Source organism: Notamacropus eugenii, chromosome 2 (genome assembly GCF_028372415.1).
Source record: "Notamacropus eugenii isolate mMacEug1 chromosome 2, mMacEug1.pri_v2, whole genome shotgun sequence".
In the NCBI taxonomy this organism is placed as follows: Eukaryota; Metazoa; Chordata; class Mammalia; order Diprotodontia; family Macropodidae; genus Notamacropus; species Notamacropus eugenii.
Genome location: NC_092873.1, coordinates 205796776 through 205821286, shown reverse-complemented (window position 1 = coordinate 205821286; position 24511 = coordinate 205796776). Strand labels below are relative to the sequence as shown.

Here is a 24511-nt window from a genome sequence, read left to right as displayed (position 1 = left end):
ACCAAAAAAAAAAATAGTGTATAAGAAGCTGAATAATGCATATGCCTTGTAATAATATAACTTTAAGTACATATTGTTGACTGTCCATAGTCCACACAGAGTTACAATTCATCAACATGCTGATAGCTCCTAAAGAAAACTACTTTTTTTTATTTTTAATTTTTCATTTTTTAACACAGTTTATAATAGATAAAACAATTCAGACTTTTGGTCAGGTGATACTTCTTTTTAAAGCATTTACAATATGGAACACAAAAGAATTTTTTTTTAAACATTAATCAAATGAGACATGAATAATATTTAAGTTGCTAACTTCACAAGCTCTTGACCTAATTGTCTCCACAGTATTGCTAAGAATTAAAGGACCCTAACTTATTGTTGTTGGTTTAAAGTCCTATGCCTAATAGCTTAATTTTAGACTTAACCTCGGATGTTCTCCTACCAATAATCTATAATTGAATAGATCTGGTATTAAGCTTGCAAACGTTTTGACTATAGGAAATTGCCACCAAGAGTAGGGACATTGCAGGGATACAATATCTCCCCAACTTCATGTCAGTTCAGGCAGGATTTAGATTATCCACTTGTGTTCAGTCGGCTTAAGGTCTGCCAGGTGTCAGTGGGGATATTGAGTCAGGAGAATCCTACCTCAGCCCAGGCTAAACAGCCGCTTTCCCACCCTTCCCACAAGATCACCTTTTGCAGTTCATACCAGCATCTCACCAGCTTACTGACATCATGGGTTGGAGGCTCAAATCACTTTTCTTGCTACCCATACTTGGAGTTAGACTCAGGAGAACAGTCACTTAATAGTCCCATAGCATCTAAAAAATGGCAAGTTCCAATAACCAGGTTTCAAATATGATTATAATTTTCACTTTGGCTAAGGAACATCTTTTGAGGCAAGTCTTAAGTGGCTTACATGCCTTTCTATACATGTTCTAGTTCCTGATTAAATAGCAATCATAAAATCAAATTTACCATTAAAACCTTAACTTTTCCATCAATGCCAAATTTTACCCGAGGCTACCTTCCTCTAGGAATTTAGAGAAATTCTTTTCCCCAAACTAAAGATGTCATTGATTTATTCTCAGTAATTAATTCAGTCAATTGTTTTGATACTAATTGCTTTTACCTACCTTTGCAACATGTCCAATTTTTCTCCCCATCACTCCCCTCCCTTTGCTTCCTAATATCTTACATTCTGATTACTCCTTCCCTCAATATACCCTCCCTTCTATCACACCCCACCCTTCCCTTATCCTTATCTTCTCTCTTTTCTTGCAGGGCAAGATAAATTTCTATACTCCATTCCCTGTAGTTCTTATTTCCTGATTATATGCAATAAAAATTCTCAACATTCATTTCTAATACTTTGAATTCCAACTTAAAAAAAAAGAAAGAAAAGAAAGGTAAAACCCAAATGTTCCCTAATTTGACCAACTCCATATAAATGTACATGTGCAGCAAGATATGCAGAGTAAGCCACAATCAACATATTTTACGTGATCAATTTTCCAAAATAAAGTTTCAGGATGATGATAGTAGATAAAGGGAAGAAAATCATGGAGGAACGAAATCCTAATTGCTACACGTGTATATCCTTTTATAGGTAAGTTACAAGCGAAGAAAAGACAAAGAGAAAATTTTGTAGAAGAAATTTAACACATTCTATACTATGTCTTCACCTTGAGGCTTCTGACACTGGGCCCAGCATTCTATCCACTTTGCCATCGAGCTGCCCATGACTCAGTTTCCTCATTTGTAAAATAAGTCTCATAAAAGCATCTACCTTCCAGTATTGTTGTGAAGATAAAATAAGATGTTTGTAAAGTGCATTGAAAATTCAAAGTACTATATAAATACCAGCTATCATTATTAATAAATCAGAAATGTGTTGAAGAAATAATAATTCTATCTGAAGTTCACGCCAAGATCACTCTATAACTCATCTCTGTAACTTATATACTCTTCTCTTCTCTTATACGTAGATGAAAGAGCTACAAGGAAGGAGTTGTCCCATTTAAAGGGTTCTTGAACTAGAATTGTACATCTTAAAAATACTAATAGTGATTGTTGACTTTCACATTAGCAGCAGGAAGACCACTTTACAAATTAGTGAGGCAGTAATGGCTTTGGTAAGGCATCTTACCACTTGGGCATAAAACTGCTAAAATATTTTCCTTATGAGAAATTACAGATGTTCTAATATATAAAAGTGGTGAAGTAGAATATCCAGACAAATATCCATCTATCCTATTTGTTTCCTGAGGAGCCTGGGGAAAATAACCTGCTCCTCTCAAAGTATTTTCCTGTATAAAGTGACTATAAAAAATGTGGCCTTTGTTACAGAGTTGTTGTGTATATTCATAAATTAATGAGCATGGCTATTCAACCAATGTTATTTTTCTGGAAAAATCAAAGCACTTAAGTATTAAACATGAGTGAACACAAATTTTGTGGTTCACACTTGCTGCTTCTACTTTCTTTACATCCATTTTAACCTATTTCTATTCAGAACTCTCTACTGAAATTGCTTTTTCTCCAGTTATCAGAGACCAGTTATCACACCCCAAACCAACACCTCTTTCTGAGTCTTATTTCCCTTGACCTAGCTGAGGCATTCAATACAGTAAATCATAACTTCCTTCTTGAAATTTTACCTTTTCTTAACTTTCATGGCGTTAATTTTACTTCTCCTGCCACTCCTACTTTGCCTCCTCTGGCTCCACCTCTTCCTTAAATGAGGCTATAACAATGATAGATATTTACACAACAACTGAAAATTTGACTGTTTGAATTAAAAGAATCTTCTCTTTGCTTAATCCACTGGAGAAGGAAAGGGAAAACCAATCCAGTGTCTCTGTCAAGGAAACCCCATACAGGGCCATGAAGAGTCAGACACAGCTGAAAAACAACAACAACCTATCTACCTTTCTGGTCTTCTCTCCCATTACCCCACCACATTAAACTTCCATTTGATTGTTCTAATCTACTTATTATTCCCTTAATATCCTATGTGTATTACCACCACCACACCTTTAATCTCCAATTGCTCTACCTGGATTACTCTCCTTGTTCTCTCCACTTACTTAACATCTCATCTTCTAGTGTTAGCCCTCGGTAGTCATGCCCTTTCCTAAGCTGCCCTCCAGTCTCTCCATGCCATAAAGACCTCTTTCCCTTAGAAGATTATTCCACCCATGGACTTAACACATTAGAAGTTCCCTCAATTCTTGGGTCCTCTGCCTCAGATTTGCTGCTCCTTCCCAAAACTTCCATTTTAAGAAGGAAGGTGAAGCCAGTCCTACCTTCATTACTCTTTAGACTGCATTTCTAATTTTCTAGACTTATTCTGCCATGCCAAATATTTTGAGTATTTTCATCTCTCTCCCTTCTCCCTTATCCCAACGGCTTTCAATCTTCCTCTTATATTTCTGCATTAGAATGGAAACTTCTTGGGGTGAGGGGGAGGCTGTCTTTCTTCCTGAGTGTATTTATATTCCCAGGATTTGGCACAGTGCCTAGCACATAATAATGTTGACTTGATGACTCTGAATGCCAACCAAATGTATCACCTATAATACTCATTTGACATTAGCTTGTTGTTTTATAGTGTTATCTTTTGGACAAAATGCAGTTTAAAAAAGTGTAAGAACACCAGACTTAGAGTGAGAAAATCTTCCCCTCAGTACTGGCCCTTAGTACTTCCCCTCAATAATATCCTTACTTGTTTGTTGACAGCAAAATTATTAAACCTTCCTAACTTCCTGTTTTCTCATCTGTAAAATAGGGGTACTTGTCCTCACTGAGTTATTATTTTAAAAATGCTTTGGAAACTCTATATAAATATATTATTAGCATGTTTATGTGTGTGAGAAGGTGGAAGAGAGAGAGAGAGAGAGAGAGAGAGAGAGAGAGAGAGAGAGAGAAGCACATTTTATCTGTCCAACTTAATTATAGACACAGAAGGTGATAAAGCTAGAGGTAAAAGGGATTTCAGAGGCCAGCTCATCCAGTGCCTTTAGTCTACAGATGAAGAGACTAAGGCTCAAGCAGGTTCAGTAATTTGCCCAAGGAAAGACAGTACTATGTTGCAATATCTATGAGAAATTCATCTGAGGATCAATTTAGTTCAACTCTCTTCTCTGGTGTCAGATTAACATTGCAACGTTCCTTCTGGACCAGAGAGGTGGGCAAGACCCCATCCTTCAGTATCCTTACCAGACTAATTACTGCTTTCAAGCTCATGGAAAATCAATCACCAGAATTTGCCATCCCCAACCTAATCAGAAGCTACACCACTTTGGAAGGCTGCCAGTAGAACAGTCTTTAGTTCACTTTGAGACCAAAACCCCAAAACCAAAGCAATCCAACCAGAAAGCCACATGGAGACAGGAAGGATCATTAAGCACAACCTTGAAAAATATAAGACTGGCAAGTATGCTGGCAACTGGACCCCTTTTTTTCCCTTTTTGGAAGAATTCTCATTAGGCTTGCTTTCAGACATCCTTGCTTTTGAGACATCCTTTCTTTTCCTCCTGAAATCTCTGAAGGGATGGTAGGTATGCTGGAAATCTGATATTCATGTCCTTCTTTATTTAGTCCTCTCTCTAGCTTCCAACCATCCCTCTTTTCTGAAATGGCAAGGATAAGATTCGTGGGGTCATGGAATTTAAAGATGCAAAGAACCTTGGAGGTCATCTAATCCAAGCAATTCATTTTGCAGCTAAGGATGCTGAGGTTCAGAGAGATTGATTTTAATACATAGTTTAAAAAGCTGAAATGTCCTTTATCTCCAGATCAGTTCAACTGCTAGTCCATTTCTCATTACATTTTGCAAAATCGTATAAATCTTTTGCTTCCAATAAACTGGATACTCCTACTGCCTGAGTATTTTGCTTTACTATTGCTATGATTGCCATCATTTTTACCATTATCATCATCATCACTTCATATATATCATTTAAAATGTACAAAAAAAATGTATATACATTATCTTACTTGATTCTCACAGAAGCATTGTCATCTATTATTCTACTGATTTTACAGATTGGAATGAGAAAAGTGAAGTATTTTACCCAAGATCCACTATATCTAGTAACTGTTTGAAGTATGACTCAAACGTAGTTCTTCCTGACTTCAAATCTAGCACTATGGAGAAGGAAGGAAGGAAGGAAGGAAGGAAGGAAGGAAGGAAGGAAGGAAGGAAGGAAGGAAGGAAGGAAGGAAGGATGGAAGGATGGAAGGAAGGAAGGATGGAAGGAAGGAAGGATGGAAGGAAGGAAGGAAGGAAGGAAGGAAGGAAGGAAGGAAGGAAGGAAGGAAGGAAGGAAGGAAGGAAGGAAGGAAGGAAAACAAGGAAAGAAGGAAAACAGGGAAGGAGGGAGAGTGGAAGGAATAAAATGAGCATTTATTAAGTGCTTACTATTGACAGGCACTGTACTATCCTGAGTGAGACAACCCTGTGAGAGGCAGGGGCTACTTTTATTCCCATTTTACACTTGAGTAAACTGGAGACAGAGGTTAAGTGACTTGCCTAGGGTTACACAGTAAGTATCTGAGACCAGATTTAATTTCAGGTCTTCCTCACTCCAGGCTCATCATTCTATTCACTGCATCACCTAGCTGCTAGAAAGAACATTAACTCTTTCAGTCTCTTAGATGTGATTATGTTAGATCATATGGTTTTTCTGAGTTAAAAGAGACCTTAGAAATTGTCTAATCCAATCCTCTCATTTTACAGAATAAAACACTGAACTGAAAGAGGTTAAGTGACTTTTCCAGAAGCATACAGATAATAAGCCAAGACTTCAACCAAAGTCCTTTGGCCCCTAATCCAATGCTCTTCGCACACCAATGCATACTACTTCCTATAAGAGACTTCAGATATGAGAAGAAACAAAACTTGCCTTTTTATCTCGCTTAGGCATTATGATTCACAAGACAAATTTTGAAGTCAATGCTGACATAAAATTGAGCCCAGATGGTATGTCGTACTGAACTCTTCAGACCTGGATGGTCACAGCAGGGAGAATTTAGGAAGAAAAGAAACTGCAAAATCATACATAAATTTGGTCATGAATGGGAAAGAATGAAATCTGTTAAAACACTGACAAAAATATGTGCTTCAAAAACTAAATCTGGTCCATATCACCATGCTTAGCATATTAGTTATTTGAGCTATTATTTTGCAGGAATGAGAGTGAACAAGACTGAAGGAAATGTTAGAGATGAAACATGGAAAGAAAAATCATCTTTCTTTGAAGTAAATGTAGAAAATGAGAAGGAACTAGTTCTATAATGGTAGAAAAATACAACCACATCCAAAAGACTGTATCTTTCTATTATTCAGATTGAACACTGGATTCCATAAAACAAGTGTCTGTCTAATGACCTTTCCCTTTAATCTGTTTGTTCCTTGTCCACCTTCCAAACATACAAACACACACACACACACACACACACACACACTCCACTACCAATCTATAGCTCCAAGAGACATTAATGATTGGAAATTACTTAGCTAATTGCTATTTAAAGCGTTTGCTGTTCATTCTGTTAAACTTCAAATCTTACCATATTAAAGGATATGTGTATGCTCTGGTACACTGCTGTTACTTGTGTACCAAAACAAATATTACTTGCATCGTACTGTTTGAATTATTCTCTAGGTTGATGACCAATTGAGATATCTTCTAGTGTTTTTCTTGTCCAATAAATCAGATGACTCATTCTACCTGATATAACTTTGCATTTTTTCATACTTATCTTTCAACATTTCATATCCTTCATCAAAATATCTATTCTATGCCTTAATAGGTGAAGCTAATAAGAATAGATGGCACTTAGATGATGCTTTAAAGCTTGCAAACCACTTTACAGATATTACCTCACGTGATTCTCATATCAACCCTGCAAGGTAATTTTTAATAGTTGAAATTAAATGAAACAAAAAATTCAAATAATAGGGCATTTATTTTTCCCTTATTCCTCTCTTTAACCATTGAGAAAGAAAAAAAAAAACCAGATTCTTATAACAAATACAAAGAGTCAAGGAAAACAAATTCCATGGTGACTATGTCCAAAAATCTATGTTTTTCTATATCTAAAGGCCATCTCTCTGTCAGGAGATAAGGAACATGTTCCATGGACCCCTGAGATCTTGGTTGATTATCATGTTGATGAGTTCTTAAGGTTTTAGAAGTTGTTTTTACTATGTTGTTTTTGTACAAGTCTCTTTATTTTGTTTACTTCACTCTGTATCAGTTCATAGAAGACATGATCTTTGAGAGCTGCTGCAGTGAAAAAAAAATCTCTCACCCTGTGGCCAACCTGGTGGTGGGACTTTTTGAAGGTACCTAGACTAGATCTCAGATGATAGGTATTTGTAATCTGTCCCAGACTCAAAAATTCCTCATCTCATCAGGCCCTGCCAAACCAAATGTGCAGTTGTTATGATCTTTGAAAAATTCAACTGTTAACTCGTAAGGGAACAATAATTCTTAAGAAAAGAACTTTAGGGGAAGTACTGTGTTTTGTTTTGTGTTGTTGTTCTTTATTAATTGGGGTCAGTGGCTGGACCTGGGCTGTAATTTCATTGGTATGGGAAACTCTCAGGTGAGGAAATTCCCTCAAACATAGAGGTGGTTGTTGGGCTTTTTTTTTTTAATGTTACATTGAAATATGTTATTATTTAGTCATTTTTCAGTCCTGTCAAACTCTTCATGAGCCCATTTGGGGTTTTCTTGGCAAAGACACTGGAGTGGTTTCCCATTTCACTCTTCAGCTCATTTTACAGAAGAGGAAACTGAGGTAAACAGAGTTACCTTACTTGTTCAAGGTCACACAGCTAGTAAGCTTCTGAGGACAAATTTGAACTCATGAAAATGAGTCTTCCTGACTTCAGGTCCAGCACTCTATCCACTGTGCCAACTAGCTGTCCTATATTGAAACACATACTCTACTAATAGAAATGGTACCCTCTTCCAGTGGTTTCTACCATGGCATGGAAGTTGACCCTAGGTTTTTAAAGTCTATATCTGTGAAGCACAAACCCTGTAGGGTTATAGAAAACTGAAAAAGCTCTCAGGTTAGGCCTGTCAATAGACCGCATGTTGATGGTCTGAGGACCAGAGGACCTAAGTACAGTGCTAGGCCCAGAGACAGAAAGCTCTTGGTTCCAGTCTATCTCCAACATTACCAGTTGTCTGATCCTGGGGAGGTCATTACCCAGTGACCACACTAACTTCTATCTGACTCAGTTTTCTGAACTGTAAAGTGGGGATAATAATAGCACCTAACCTCCTAGGATTCATATGAGGATCAAATGGAATAATATTTCTAAAGTGTTTAGTAGTGTGACTGGCACCTAATACATGCTTAATAAATACATGTTCACTTCCCTTCTTCCCCAAGTCACAGAGTCTGGAAATATTTGTTCACAATGTGATTAATTCTTCAGGCACAGAAACACTCAAAGACTATGCATCAAGTTGTAGTGAGATGGAAATTTCTGTCACTTGAGGGTATAAACATGGTGATAAAATCCAAGATGTTTTATCATATTTAAAATTGTACTGCCCCCATCAAGCAAGGCATTGACCATATAAACAATGAATTTAGCAGAAGGAGGAAAGTTGAATACACCTAAACAAAGCATATGAGTTTTGTGTTCATTCAGATAAGGAAAGAAATCAGACCAAAGGTACAGGGAACTTCAGATGAGAAAACACTCTATACAAACCACTTCGAAATTAATATTCTTACAGAGTTGCCAAGAGCATTGAGAGGTTGAGTAATTTGCTTAAGGAGACCTAGCCAATATGTGTCAAGTCAAGACTTGAATCTGGGTCTTCTCGGCTTTGAGACCAGCTCTGCTAGCGTCCCTCTTTGTCTAAATGACCCTAAATTGAGCACAGTGCCTTCTCTTCACTTCTGGTATTTCTTGCTTACACCACTTGCATGGCGCCCTTCACACCACAAATTGCCTTGTGATGATGAATATGCTCTGTGTCTTACACTGCTCTTCAGCTCTTCACAGGTTCTCTCACAAGCTACACTATAAATTCCTTGAGTCCAAGGACTGAGTTCATGCTTGATGCTGTTCAAAAAGAAAGTGGGAAGTGCAATTTTTATAATGAATAACCAAATTGACTTGTTTCATTCTTCAACTGGTTGCTTGATGCCATAAAGACTCAGCATCAAGAGCCACTGGCTCTTTGAAACCAGCAGAGTAATTCAAATAATTGTAGTGTCAGTAAAATATACCTACCCATAGGACTTAAAGAGCTAAAACCATTCCTAAATTTTTCAGTCTAGATTTCCAGGGAAAATATTAGTAACTAAGGTCCATAGTGCATATTTCAAAGTATCTTGAAATATTAGATAAGTCCTTCTTTGGTGGGTAATTGTAATTTGGTCAGTCTTGCCCAAACAAACCCTTTGTGGGGAGGCAGCACAGTGGAAAAAAGTATTAGCTATGGAGTCAGAGACATTGGGCTCAAGTCCAACCTGTGATGTTTGACATTCATTTGATCTTGCGCAAATCACTTAACCTCTCTGGTTCTCAGTTTCCTCACCTGTACGATGAAGAGCTTAGACCACATTGCCTCTGAGATCCCTTAAAGTTATAAATGATCTTCTGTTTGGTCTGAGAATGTTCCATGTGAAACTGGAAACATCCTGATCCAAGCAAATGCTAAATGATGGACCACTAAAAATTGCCATTGTTTACTTTTAGTGTTATCCCATCAGCTGTTTTATAAAGTGCTAGATAGGGTATCTTATAAAAGAGGGGGAAAAATCCTTTTATTTTGGCAGGGACTAGTACTTCCCTATCAAAGAAGGTACATATGTCCCAGCCACATGCCCTTTTCCTGTTTGGTACTTCTTTCTTTTTGCCCTGCCTCTTTTCTGGGATGCTTGGTCCATCCCCCAATATTTGGATTCTTCTATTCTTGGAAACTTTTATATATGATTGATTCCTGCCTGTCTATGACCTTAGAGATGGGACACCATTCAGAACTGACTGACTCTTCCCTATTAAATACCTTAGCTACCAGAATCCCTGAACTGCTCTGAAGAATGCAGTGAATATGGACTCAGAAGCCTCAACAAAAGCACCAAATTCTGGAAACAGGCTCTGATAAGGTCATGATGAAATCACTTTTCCTGTCACTATTTAAGCTCATGGTTTCTAAGAATTCCTGGCAACACCCACAATTCTGCTTTGAAAGCCAGCCCCTCCAAATCCCTCCTACCTTTCCAGTTTTCTTATACCTTACTCCCCTCCATATTCTGTGCAACCCAGTGCCACTGGTCTCTTGTTCCTTACACAGCACACTCCATACTCTATATGAGCATTTTCACTATCTGTCCCCCAAGCCAGAATGTTCTCCCACGTCATCTCTACCTCCTCACTTCCCTGGCTTCCTCCAAATCTCAGCTACAGTCCCATATTCTGTAATAATCCTCCCAGGCCTTCCTTCCTTCCTTCTGAGACTACTCACAATTTATCCCATATATATCTCATTTGTACATAGTTGCTTGTATGTTGTTTCTCCCTTTAGATTGTGAGCTCCTTGAGAGAAAGAACTGTCTTTTGACTTTCTTTGTATCCCTGGTGCTTAGCACGGTGTCTGGCATATTTTTTTGCTTTTGTTCAGCCGTTTTAGTTCTGCCTGACTCTCTGTATCCTCATTTTGGGGTTTTCTTGACAAAGATACTAGAGTGATTTGCCATTTCTTTCTCCAACTCATTTTATAAATGAGGAACTGAGGAAACAGTGTTAAATGATTTGCTCAGGATCATACAGCTAGTAAGTGTGTGAGGATAAAGCTAATAAGTATCTGAAGGGGGATCTGAATTCAGAAAGAGTGCTCTACCCACTGAACCACATAGCTGCCCCTCCTCTCCATCAAGCAGATGTTGGATAAATTCTTGTTGACTGATTGATGTATTCCTGATTGAATCCCTCACCTCCCCTTCCCTTTACTGCCCTGAATTTGTGAATTCTGGTCTCCAAGTAAGGGTTAAAGGAAAGTCCTAGATCATGGGTGTTAGCTGCTGCCCTAATTTAGAGGTACCAATTGCTAGGCTAGTTGAAGAGGTATATGCTGCCTTAGTACCTTGCTTAGTACATAGCTCTCTTCCTATTAATTGCTCCATCGGGTACCTAATACTTTCAGCATCAGTTGATTTGTCTGATGATTGTACAAAAGCCCTTTCAGGTCCTAGCAACACACCTAACAGTGTCCCTTTTAAATAGACTATCCCTTTTTTTTAGGAATTTGTTCCAGGATCCTAAGAACAACTCTCAGGACACTTATTAAATCTATTTGTTTTCCTTCTTCTTCATGAAATGAACTAAAGACCAAGTCTGGGAATGAACTGCAAAGTTTTGACAGACAATAATCCCCAAAGTATTTGCAAAAAGGGCAATACAATTGAGAAAAATCTGGCAGCTGCACTGGGATGGAGGCCTAGGTGACTATAAATTCTTGCCTCAATCTGTCCCCAATTCCATACATATATAGTTATACTCCCCCTGTTCTCCAAATCTGGGTGGGAAAACTTCCTCGTCCTTTAATCATAAGTTCCTTTTCATCTGTTTCTGACAAAGTGGACATTTGACAAGTTATTTGTATCATTTACAGAACCTACAAAATCAATATCCCTCCTCCCAAACAAAATAAAACACAATAAAAAAAAACAAAAAAAAACCCCGCTTTTTCTTTTCTGCTGCTTTTCAAACTATTTTTTTGTCTTAATTGTCCAAATGACTACCTGATTCTCTGTTAATGCTTGCTTAGTATAGCTCACAGTAAATCTACAGAAAAGAATTAGGACTACTGGCTATTTCAGTCACTTCTGGCTAAAACAAAATTCAAATATCCAGAAAACTCAAACAGCTGAATGTTTACTGTATCCCAATTTTTTGCGGAAGAAAGATGTTACAGATAAGTGTATATCAAGGATTTTTTTATTTAGTGTTTATTAGGGTATATATATATGGAATTACTGAACTGGATCTATGGTCTCATCAATATGGTTACTCCTTCCAATGATGAAGATGCTTCCATGCCTATTTATGTAATTCTTTTCCTCATCATCTTATAACACTGGCAAAGAGGACCTAGCTAACTTTCTTGCTTTCTCTTACCATTACAAAGATATCCATAGAGTACATGGGTTGTCCACTGGTTAGCCCTCACTCTCATCATCCTAAATATTTTAATTATATTAAATTATATTCTATTGTATGTTATTAAATTTCTATTCCTACTTCTTTGCAAATTGACAATCCATCCTAAATATAACCATGTTGAACAGAATAGTCACTTAAACAGAATACTCCAATACTCAACCAAAAATGAGGGCTTATTATAAAAAAGTAGAAACCATTTATAATATTGCTGAGGGGGATAATATCAGACCTATATATAGTTATGTTTCAGGGAGTATAATTTAACTCAAGGTATATATGAAGCTGTACACTAGATAGATATGTCATAATGGGGTTCAATTAAAGCCTTTTGGAATAAATTTCATTTCCTCAGTTACTCCATACCTGTTCTTAATGATGCCAGAAATCTTTTCTTTGAGGTCCTCTTATTTCTCTTCTCTTACTTCATGACATCTTTCTTCACCTTACTCATTTTATAAAATTTATCAATTAGGAGAAGAAACTTTAAGTTGTATATGTATATACATATATGTGTGTATACATATGAGTGTAGCTACACAAAGCATGCATACATGTATATGTATGCACATACATATTAATAAAAGAAAAGGGGGCAGAGCCAAGATGGAGGAGTAACAGTATGGACTTTCTAGAGTGCTCCTGCCAAGCCCAAATACCTGTAAAAAATGGCTCTAAACAAATTCTGGAGCTGCAGAACCCACAGAATGATGGAGTGAAGCAAATCTCCAGCTCAAGAAAGCCTAGAGGGTAGCTGGGAACTATCTATCACTCCTGCTGGGAGCAGAGTGCAGTCCAGTGTGGGCCCCAAGTGCACAGAGGGGACCTGAGCAGGCCTTGGGGAGAGTGAATCTCTCACACCTGAGGTGGTTTCCAGACTTCATGACCCCAAAACTCAGAGGATAAATTGGAAGGTCAGTGGGAAAAGCCTGTAGTACCAGTGCAGGGGAGTGGAGTGATTTGGCCCCAGTCCAAGGGTGGCAGAGAGGGTAGGGGGTGCAGGAACCCTTGGCAGCCACAGCAACAGCAGAGGCAGCTGCAGCTACTGTTTCTGTAGCTCTAGGCCCACAGATTGTGGGGGGAATCTACCAGCTGACAATATTCCAGTATATGACAGTATTCTACCCCCAGCGGAAGTAGAAAACTGCCTTGACAAAGAGCTCAGAAGTCAAGTAAATGACTGGGAAAATGAGCAAACGCCAAAAAAAGAATCAGATTATAGAATCTTACTTTGGTGACAAGGAAGACCAAAGAATGCAAACAGCAGTCAAAGCTCCTCCATCCAAAACCTCCAAGAAAAGTATGAATTAGTCTCAGATCATAAAAGAGCTCAAAAAGGATACTGAAAATCAAGTAAGAGAGGTAGAGGAAAAATTGAGAAGGGAAATGAGAGTGATAAAAGAAAATCATGAAAAGTAAGTCAACAGCTTGCTAAAGGAGACCCAAGAAATGCTGAAGAAAATAAAACCTTTACAAGTAGATTAACTCAAATGGCAAAAGGGGTCCAAAAAGCCAATGAGGAGAAAAATGCTTTAAAAAGCAGAATTAGCCAAATGGAAAAGGAAGTTCAAAATCACTGGAGAAAATAGTTCTTTAAAAATGAGAATGAAGCAGATGTAAGCTAATGACTTTATGAGAAACCAAGAAATTACAAAGTAAAACCAAAAGAATGAAAAAATAGAAGATAATGTGAAATATTAGAAAAACAACTGACCTGGAAAATAGATCCAGGAGAGACAAGTAAAAAATTATGGGACTACCTCAAAACCACAATCAAAAAAAGGACCTAGACATCATCTTTTGTGAAATTATCAAGGAAAACTGCCCTGATATTCTAGAACCAGAGGGTAAAATAAATATTGAAAGAATTCACTAATCACCTCCTGAAAGAGATCCAAAAAGAAAAACTCCTAGGAATGTTGTACTCAGATTCCAGAGTTTCCAGGTCAAGGAGAAAATATTGTAAGCAGCGAGAAAGAAACAATTCAAGAATTGTGGAAATACAAACAAGGATAGCACAGGATCTAGCAACTTCTACATTAAAGGATTGAAGGGCTTGGAATATGATATTCCAGAAGTTAAAGGAACTAGGATTAAAACCAAGAATCATCTTCCCAGCAAAACTGAGTATAATACTTCAGGAGAAAAAAATGGTCATTCAATGAAATACAAGACTTTTAAGCATTCTTTACTAATAGACCAGATCTGAATAGAAAATTTAACTTTCAAACACAAGAAGCAAGAGAAGGATGAGAAGGAAAACAGGAAATAGAAATCATAAGGGACTGACTAAAGTGGAATTGTTTGCTTTCTTACATGGGAAGGTAATATTTGTAACTCTGGAGACTTTTATCAATATTTGGGTAGTTGGAGGGATTATATACATATAGACAGAGGGCAGAGGGTGAGTTGAATAGGGAGGGGTGATATCTAAAAAAATGAATTAAGGGGTGAGAGAGGAATATATTGGGAGGAGAAAGGGAGAAATGGAATGGGGCAAATTATCTCTCATAAAAGCACAAAAGAAAAAGTTTTTTCAACGGAGGAGAAAAGGGGGGAGGTGAGAGGGAAAAAGTGAAGCTTACTCTCATCACTTTTGGCTATGGAGGGAGTAACATGCACACTTAATTTGGTATGAAAAACTATCTTACACTACAGGAAAGTAGGGGAGAAGGGGATAAGTGGGGTGTGGGATAGGGAGGACAAATGGGAGGAGGGAGTAATTAGAAGTAAACACTTTTGGGGAGGGACATGGTCAAAAGAGAGAATAGAATAAATGGGGGGCACAATAGGATGGAGGGAAACATAGTCTTTTACAACATGACTTTTATGGAAGTCTTTTGCATAACTATATATGTATAACATATTATAACATATATCAAATTGCCTGTCTTCTCAATGGTGATAGGTGGGGAAGGAGGAAGGAAGAGAAGTTGGAAATCAAAGTTTCAGGAACAAATGTTGAGAATTGTTTTTCCATGCAACTAGGAAATAAGAAATACAGGTAATGGTGCATAGAAATCTATCTTGTCCTACAAGAATATAGAGAAGATGGGGATAAGGGAAAGGAGGAATATGATAGAAGGGAGAGCAGATTGGGAGAAGGGATAATCAGAATGCATGGTATCTTGGGGTGGAGGAAGGTAAAAGATGGGGAGAAAATTTGGAACTCAAAATCTTGTGAAAATGAATGTTGAAAACTAAAAATTAATTAATTAAAAAAAAATTTTATCCATACCAAAACCATGGAAAATGCAGATTAGACTGAAGATAGAGAAAGAAAGACATCTTCATTGGGCTAGAGAATTAATAGGAAACCAAGACCAGTCTAGATTTAAGAGAAAAGACCAGGAAAAATGCAAATCTCAGCTGGCCTAGAAAAGGGAAAATAGAAAAACCAGAGATCACAATCCATCAAGAGCAGAATGAGCTATGAGTGAGAAGGCCTTAGAACCAGATTCTGATCAGGAAAGAGGAAGAGGATGAGACTGGGAAAAAAAAAAAACAGCAACCACCACAACAAAGAATCTGCAGGATATATTCAGTGCCTTGAATACAATAGGCATCTCACTAAATATTTGATTTTTTAAACAGAAATGCATGCTGTTTTTCCAGAGCTTGAAGCAGTTAGTTGGTTCAGTGGGTAGAATGCTGGACTTGGAAGCAGGAGACACTTACTAGCTGTGTGACCCTGGGCAAGTCACTTAATGTTTGTTTGCCTTAATCCACTGAAGATAGAAATGGCAAGTCATTCTGGTATTTTTGCCAAGAAAACCCCACGGACTGGTGTGTTATAGACCATGGGGGTCATAAAGGGTACATGGCACAGTGGACAGAATAGCAGCCTTGGAGTCAGGAAGACTCATCCATTGCAATCTGGTCTCAGACACTTACTAGCTGTGTGGCTCTAAGTAAGTCACTTAACCCTGTTTGCCTCAGTTCCTCATCTATAAAATGAACTGGAGAAGGAAACTGCAAGTCATTCCAATTTCTTTGCCAAGAAAATTCCAAATGGGGTCACAGAGAGTCAGACACAATTGAAACAACTGAATAGCACAAGCAACAGATTTGTTCAGAGTTTTTGAAGCAAATCTCTCCCTCCCTTTCTCCCTCTCTCTCTCTCCATACGTATAAACATATACAATATATAAATATACATATTTATACATGTTTATGTAGATGTATATATATATAAATAATATCTATAATATGACCATGAGAGAATGATGTGGTCAGACAACTTGTTTTTCATTGTTCAGTTTTCTTCTTTTTAAAAACTATGTTAGATGATCTAAAATAAAGAAGCAAAAATGTTATTGATCTTTTCCAAGTTACAGCCTGCTCAATAAATGTAATAAATCACATGTGCCTGCTCCTTTTAGAAAAAAAGAAAAAAACACCCTCAGAGACCACACAGAAAGGCATTTTGACAAGAATGCCTTTGAGCATTCCAGTTATGGGGGGGAGGGAAGGCATTGTGAATATTGTACTTTTACCTTGGTATTCTTGTGGGAAAAAACCATTAAATGTGTCCTCCAGTGCCTCTGGAAGCATGCCAGTGTTTTACAATAACTGGATTTGGCTTTGTATTATTCTACTGCCGAAACAAATCCTATTTCATTTATGGATGGTTGGCATCCCCTCCCCCATATTTACTTTTGTCCAGCAGTCTCCTGTGCAGCTATACCAGATTCTCCAAATCTAAAATTCAAGAAAATGGGTGTCAGCTAGCTTCCTACTCAAATGTAACCCAAGTAAATTCAGCCAGTTCTTATTGAGCAAAATGCTAGCATTGTGTTAGGAGCTAGGGAGGATACAAAAGAAACATATGACACTGTTTCTGACCTGTTAAGCAGATCAATTCTTCAATGAGTTTGGTTTGACAAATCTCTTAGAAAACATAACAAAGAGTGCAAGCAATACATTACAGGGACTGGGGTAGGCAGGGGAGAAGAAGAATCCTTTATGCCACTCTGCTTCTGGATTCTCTCTTAAAAAAATCATCCACACCTACCAACCAACCATTTCTTATAAGGAGAGTACCATAAGAAGAACTCCTAATGTCCAACCCAGATACTGGCTTTATCTTTGGTCAAGGCAAAAGATTCATGGTCAAGTTTTACTTGGATAGAGGGTTTGACTAGATCCATGAGACTTAGATGTTGTTGGATAGGTAAAGAATTGAATGAAGGGAAAGAAGAGCATGGTAAAGAATTTTTCTGGTGAATTAAAACCATAATAAGAAAGCAAAGAGTTTTTGGAGGAGAGGTAGGGAAAGAGAAAGAATATGGGAAGCAGAGTTAGAATTATCGAGCATTCGGTGGAAACATTGAAGCTTTAAAAAGTCTGAAGACTACAGTAAATGTATAAAAAGTCAGATGAAACAGACTGGGGAAAAAGTGAAAGTTTGTAGGTGATGAGGTAGGCCTGGTGATAAGAATGAGATGAACCAAAGTGCAAGTGCTCTTCCCAGTTCCAAGACCAGAAAAGAAACCCATCTAGCATACAAATATTTAAGTGGATTAGTTCTGCTACACATTCAGACCCCTAAAATAAGCTATTTTCATACACACTGATAGCAGAAAGTGAAGGGTAATTAAGAAGCCTCTTGATGAGGGTGAAAGAGGAGAGTGTCAAAGCTGACTTGAAGCTTAACATCAAAAAAACTAAGATCTTGGCAACTGGTCCCATTACTTCCTGGCAAACAGAGGGAGAAGAAATGGAAGCAGTATCAGATTTTATATTCTTGGGTCCAAAGATCACTGCAGATGGCAACTGCAGCCATGAAATTAAGACATTTGATCCTTGGAAGGAAAACTATAGCAAATATGGATAACATACCAAAAAGCAGAGACATCAATTTTTCAACAAAGTTCCATACAGTCAAAGTTACGGTTCTTCTCGTAGCAGTGTATGGCTATGAGAGTTGAACTATGAGGAAAGCTGAGCTCTGTAGAATCCATGCTTTCAAACTGTGGTTCCAGAAAAGACTTTTGAGAGACCACAATGAAGTCAAATTGTCCAATACTTACAGAAATTAATTCAGTATTCACTGGAAAGTTAAGTACTGAAGCTGAAGCTTAAATACTTTGGCCACATAATGTGAAGATGGGATAGACCTTGATGTTGGGGAAAAAATTGAAGGCAAAAGGAAAGGGGGATGGCAGAGGATGAAATGTATAGATAGTGTCATGGAAACAATGAACATGAACCTGAACAGGCTTAGAGAGATAGTGATGGATAGAAAGGCTTGGTGTGCTAAGGTCCATAGGGTCATAAACAGTCTGATATGACTGAATAATTGAAAAACAAACACCCACTCATCAATTTCACCTCTCCAGAGTAGATCTACATGTGGACTAGAGGGAAACAAGAGAAAAATTTTGTGTACAACTGTGCAGTTCAGATTAAGTCACTTCTTTCTTATAGACATAACTGAGGTAGTATCGTATAGTAGAATGAGCAGGACACAGTCAGAGGACTTAAGTTCCACCATTTATTTTTTGTATGATCTGGTAAACTCATTTCATTTCCCTGTTTTACACTCCAATTTTCTGATCTGTAAAATGGAGGGATAGGACTTAACAGCCCCTGAGGTCCTTTCCAGCTCTGAATCTATGTATGATCTATGATTCCATGATATCTTTGGCCTCAAATTCTTTATCTGTAAAATGGTGACATCTGGGGTCTCTTCCAACTCAAACTCTGTTTTCTAATATCTAATATTGCATACCAACTGACTTTAATATTCCAGATTTTCTTAATTGTTCCAAAGTTGTTTTTCTTACTTAGAATTCAGGTCTCTTCCAATTCTAAAATTTTTAAGGGTCTTGCATATAATCAGCTCTCAAAAAAGCTTTGTTGAACGAATGAAACCCATAATTTTATATAATTGTATGTTATGATCTTTCTACTTTCACTTAAGTGAAAAAAATATGAACACATTTGGTTTATTAGGTGAAACTAATTTTCATGATAATCAATAAATCACTTTCTATCACCAAAAAAAAAACCTATACTTATACAAATGGAAGAAAATCATTAATAAAATACAACTCTTTTAAAGAGTTTCGGAATTCCTACCTTCCCATGTAAAGCTGAAACTATGTTCATAAAAATCTAGAGTTTGGAAAGTTCTTGAAGAGAATTTAATCCAATATCCTTTTACTGAGGAGCAAACAGCTCTGAGAAGTTAAGGGACCCAGGATCACAGAGTTAGTTAACAGCAGAGGTAAAGCTAAAATTCAGCTATAGTGATTGTTATACTAAACCATGAGGTCATCTCAGATTTTTCTTTAACTCAGTAGATGAATATCAGCTCACATATAGAATTAATTGAAAGTAAGTTTCTTACGTATTTGTGTCACTGTGAATGAAATTCCCTTTGGAATTTTGCCTATAACTCACCCTATATGGTGTTTAAATTAAAAATTTTCCCAGTTCCCAATTCCCTTTTCTTATAATTAAATAAAACCCACATTCTCCATTTAACTGGCATATAAAATGTTACCTCTCTCTAAATGAATCTTTACATTTTGATTTGTCCAGTTGATGGCTTACATATTCCCAAAACTTACTTCTTCAAGTGTAGTTATGTCACTTTTGAAAGAAATAGATTTCAAAACATGGTATCCAATAGATCACTTTAAGCATTCTTTCCTCATTAAAAAAAAAACCTGGAGAAAAGTAACTACTGCCATTTGAGGCATCTCAACCCCAAACCTTCACAAATGAGTACCTTGTATTAGAGCAGAACATCTTCATACTAAAATCACTTTCGCAGCCATGCTTCACAATACACCCCACCAACCACACAATGAGTCTTGACTCTTAACTGTCTTTCTTCAGGCATGACTTTTGCCATCATGTTTATCTAAGAAACAATCAGAGTTTACTTGGACATAACAGGAACAAATTGCCACATCTTCATAATACAGATTCATTCATACACACACATGCACACACACACTCACACACATACACACATACACACATACACACACTACAGTGTTGAAAATCAGTTGTTCCTGAAAACAAAGGTTTATATTCTAAAATTCCAAGAATAAGAAAGGTTATCTATAAACCCTCTTAATCAGTGTGAAAAAATATTTTATAAAAAGCTCCAAAGATAGACTTAAGCTATCCAAAAGGGACCTGTAAAAAAAAAATAACCTTTTTTATAAAGGAAAATACTCATTATAAATAACAGTGCTCAATATAATTTTAAGTCTCCCATTTAACTTTGAACATTAGCTGGTACTAAGTAGTACAAAAGTCTTTTTGAACTTGACACATTTTTCAACCTGGGAAAATACTTCAAAATAGGAAAGTAGAAAAGAATTGGTTTGCATTCTTTTGACTAGCATCAAAATCTAAATAGTGTGGTAATGCATCTCTCTTTTTTAAAATACCCAGATATCTAAAGGAATTTCCCCGTGAACTCATCTAAATGTTTTCTGCTTTTTTCACCCACTGCTGTGAACAACATTAAGCATATTTTTTGTTGTTTAATATTAGTGACAGATGTAGGAATAAGCACACCAATCATGTTTTCTTTTCAGTGTTTTTAAACCATCCCTAGCCTACCAAAGGGATGTTTTATTGAAGTAGCCCATCATATTATCCCTCATCTACACATCACTAAGCAGAAATGTCCCCGAGTCATGTAACTACTTGCATATAGCTGAATATTTCCTTAAAAAATCAAGTATTTAGGCAACACAAGATATATAGGAATGTCTCTTAAGAACATTTTAGAAACAGAGGGTAAGGAAGTAAAAGCATATTTCTATTCTCATTTCTCAAGAGCCCAGTAAACTTTCTTAGGAGGTTATGAAATAGAAAATAGGGATAAGGATATTCTCTATGGTGCTACTTGGCTAAACCTCCACAATATGATTATGCAAGTCTGACCATAATCCTACCAACCAATAGGGACTGGCTAGTAAAACATGTTAGGGGCAGGCAACATACCTAAATGTCCTATGTTCCCTCCCCCATACACACACTTCTTACCAAGGTGCTCTGAAAGTAGTAGGTTCTTCATAAATGTTTATGAAATTGAATTGGTTAAAGGAGTTGGCTCTCTTTCCCCCTGTGATTTCTGAAAGCTTCTTTCCCAACCCCAGCTTCTGGTGCCCACATAAAAAAGTTATCATATCTCAGAACCTATGTGCTCTGCTTAATTTAAACCCCAAGAAATGGATTATTAAAGGAATTTCTCCCAGCTTCCTTGCAAAAGTTTGGCCTACAGCAAGGACTGGATTGAAGATTTACCTGCTCTGGTCCCAGTTGGCTGCGAAGAGGACTAGGATCTTCCTGCCATAGTGGTCAAGATTGGCTAGTCCTCCAGGAAAGCCATCTTTCAGAGCCTGTTTGATGCCAGGGTCAGTGGCCTTAAAGCTTTTAAACATGTCCAGATTCTGCTGTCTGTATTCAAAGTACTGGGCCAGGAGGCGGAAAGCCTCAAAGTGATGAAACTTCCTGGCCCGCAGGAAGCGTAAGATGAAGGCATCATCCGTGCGAAGGAAACCAATATCTGGCCTGGTGATGACCATATCCCGCACCTCCTGAATGTCCTGGTGCAAGGTGTCTGGGTTCTCATTCAGTTCCAGTCGGGCTTTTTCCAGTGTCTCTGGAGATAGACCTGCTTGTAAATGAGTCATTGTGCTCCAGTTCCTTGTCTCCTCTTGTTTCTGGTTGACCAGTCTGTTCTCTGCCACACGCTCTACCCCCTTGAACCCTGGCTGCTACTGCTGACTCCCCTTTCTTTACAGGAAACAATTTGTCTTCCTATAAGATGTGGTACCCTGTTGCTTCAGCTTATCTTCCACCACACTCCGCTCCCTCCCCCCCCCAAAATGTCCCACTCCTGCTCCCTTCTCTTTAGGGGATGTGTCCCCCTGTAGTTTCCAGCTCTCTTCTACTCCTCCTACTACCCCAAACAGCCCCTGGTATCTTGCCGCTGTCTTCCTCTCTTCTCTTCTAAGATATAATAAAAACAACCCCCACGCACATCTCAGACCCAATACTCTGGTGCTGCTGCAGTCCCCACAGAAGGCAGAGCCCTAGATAGAGATGGGAATTCTGATTAATAATAAAGTGGCTCTTCAGCAGAGTTCCGGGGCGGGGAGAGACAATCTTTAGAGGAAAAAAAAGAAAGGAAAGAAAAGAGGAGGGGGAGGGAGCCTACTTATCTTTTTGCTTATTCAAAACTGCATCTTTGTGCCATTTAATTTAAAAAAAAAAAAAGACGAGCTGTAGGTTTGTATTTAAAATCTCTTTGATCCAAGTAGAGGGATCTGGGTAAAGCTGATTATCTCCCCCTCTCCCTTTGGTATACAGTGATCTCATATGGTACCAGCAAAAATTTCGGTGGCGGTGGCGGTGGCGGTGGCAGCAACAGCAGCAGCAGCAGCAGCAGCAGCAGCGTGGGCTCCCCCTCCACTACCTCCTCCTCTCCCTCCTCCTCTCAGCCTTTTATCTAAGCCGCCTAGCCCCACTCCCGCCTAGGTGGGATCTCTCCCCAGTGAATCTACATCGTCTCAGGGTGGAGGGGAAAGAAAAAAAGAAAGGGGAAAAAGAAAACCGAAATGTCTCTGGCTAGGCAATAAACCCCCCTAAATGAAGGGAGGCGAAAGAGCAGCACCCAGGGCCCCTACCCTACCAGCAAAAGGGGAGGTGGGGGAGAAGCGCTTAAGCAATGCAGCACTCCCCGGCATCCATCAGGAGCAGCGGCAGCGGCAGGGATGGAGATGGAGAGAGCTTAGGAGAGGAGCGGCGGCGGCGGCGGGAGCAGAAGAAACGAGGAGGAGCTGCGGCGCCGAACCCGGGGCCAAGGACACGCACGCGAGGAGTCGCCGCGGGAACATATTACCCTCGATGGGTTCCCTTGCAGCCCGGCTGCCTCTCGCAGACAGCGGGTGGGAGGCGAGGAGGGCGGGGGAGGGGCGCTCGAGGAGCAGCGCTAAGGATGCTGATGCTACTGCTGCTGCTGCTGCTGCTGCTGGTGCTGCCGTCGCTTCCTCCACCCGTCCTCTCTCAGCCCTGCCAGGCGCGCTCTCAGGTGGGGCTCTGAGAAGGAGCCGCGCATTTGTGGCACCAGAGATAGAGTGGTCCGCTCTGTGCCACTGCCGCCGCCTGCCTTTGTGCTCCCTCTCCTGGACCAGCCCGGGGCTTCTGGGGTGGAGAGACAGCTGCGACCGCGCGCCGGGGCGCCTGCCTCGTGTTTGGGGCGCTGCTACTTGCTGGCAGGTTTGCGTCAGGCTGGGACCTGGTCCTGCTTCTGCTGCTGGCAACTGCTGCTTCTAAAACAAGGCTCCAACTCAGCCCAACTCTCCTTGCCCAACACTGCTCTTGCTGAAACATATGCACTCACTCTGGCACATAGTCCTTTCCTTCCCCCTCCTCCCCGCAAACGAACACACACACACACACACACACACACACACACACACGCACACACACACCACTACACTACACTACACTTTTCTCTCCAGAAAACCAGGAATTTTAAGAGGCATTCAGAAATTCTTAGCCCCCAACTTTAATCATTCTGTTAGCCAGCAGGTCACTTGCAATAGAAAGTCATCGCCCTCGGGCAAGGGAGGGTCGCTTATCAGCTATCTCCCCTCCCTTCTTCCCCACCCTTTGTGTGCTACAGCTGGAGAGTAGGGGAGTGACTTGGTGTGTAGATTAGAAATCATATTGACACATATTTCTTAGTTCCTGTGGGAGTTGATTCCAGCGCGGGGGAGGAGTTAAGTACCTTCAGCGCTATTATAGTTGGATCTATTTAATTTGGTACTAACCAAGGTACACTCCTATAAAGCCTTCAGGCCCAACAACTCCAAGTAGAGGAAAATGAGAATATTATATAGTAATTCCCCTTTTATAGACAAGGATTCAGATAAATGACTTGCTATGGGTCACACAGTAATAAGAATCAGTGTCCAGATTCAAACACAGGTCTTCCAGACACCAACCTCAGCACTCTTCATTATCACAATGCTACCTTTCAAAATATGTCACAATACCTAATTCGTAAAAAAAAAAAAAAAAAAGATGTATAAATAGCCAATATTTCAACCATAAGCTTTAAAGGAGATGGAAATTGGACATAGGGGAAATAGTGTTCCGAGAAAGACCAGCCTCAAACTCATGGATTTTTCATTAGTTATATTTATTTCATAACCAACCTATAGGATTGGCAAAGCTATGAGTCACCTCTATCTTTGCCTGAACTTTACAAACCTGTCTAGTGGGAACAATGGCAGGTGACCAAGATGTCATGAGGACTGATGTTTA

General features: G+C 38.9%; 1 protein-coding gene across 1 annotated transcript in view; it reads right to left on the bottom strand.

Moving 5' to 3' along the window:
* Positions 1-23798, bottom strand: part of CLVS2 (clavesin 2) — a 116897-nt gene extending 93099 nt beyond the window's left edge. The window contains exon 1 of the mRNA XM_072643192.1: positions 21482-23798. Coding sequence (XP_072499293.1) covers positions 21482-21870 — 389 coding nt within the window. The 5' untranslated portion in view covers positions 21871-23798. The remainder of the gene's footprint in view (positions 1-21481) is intronic.
* Positions 23799-24511: the final 713 nt, after the last annotated feature.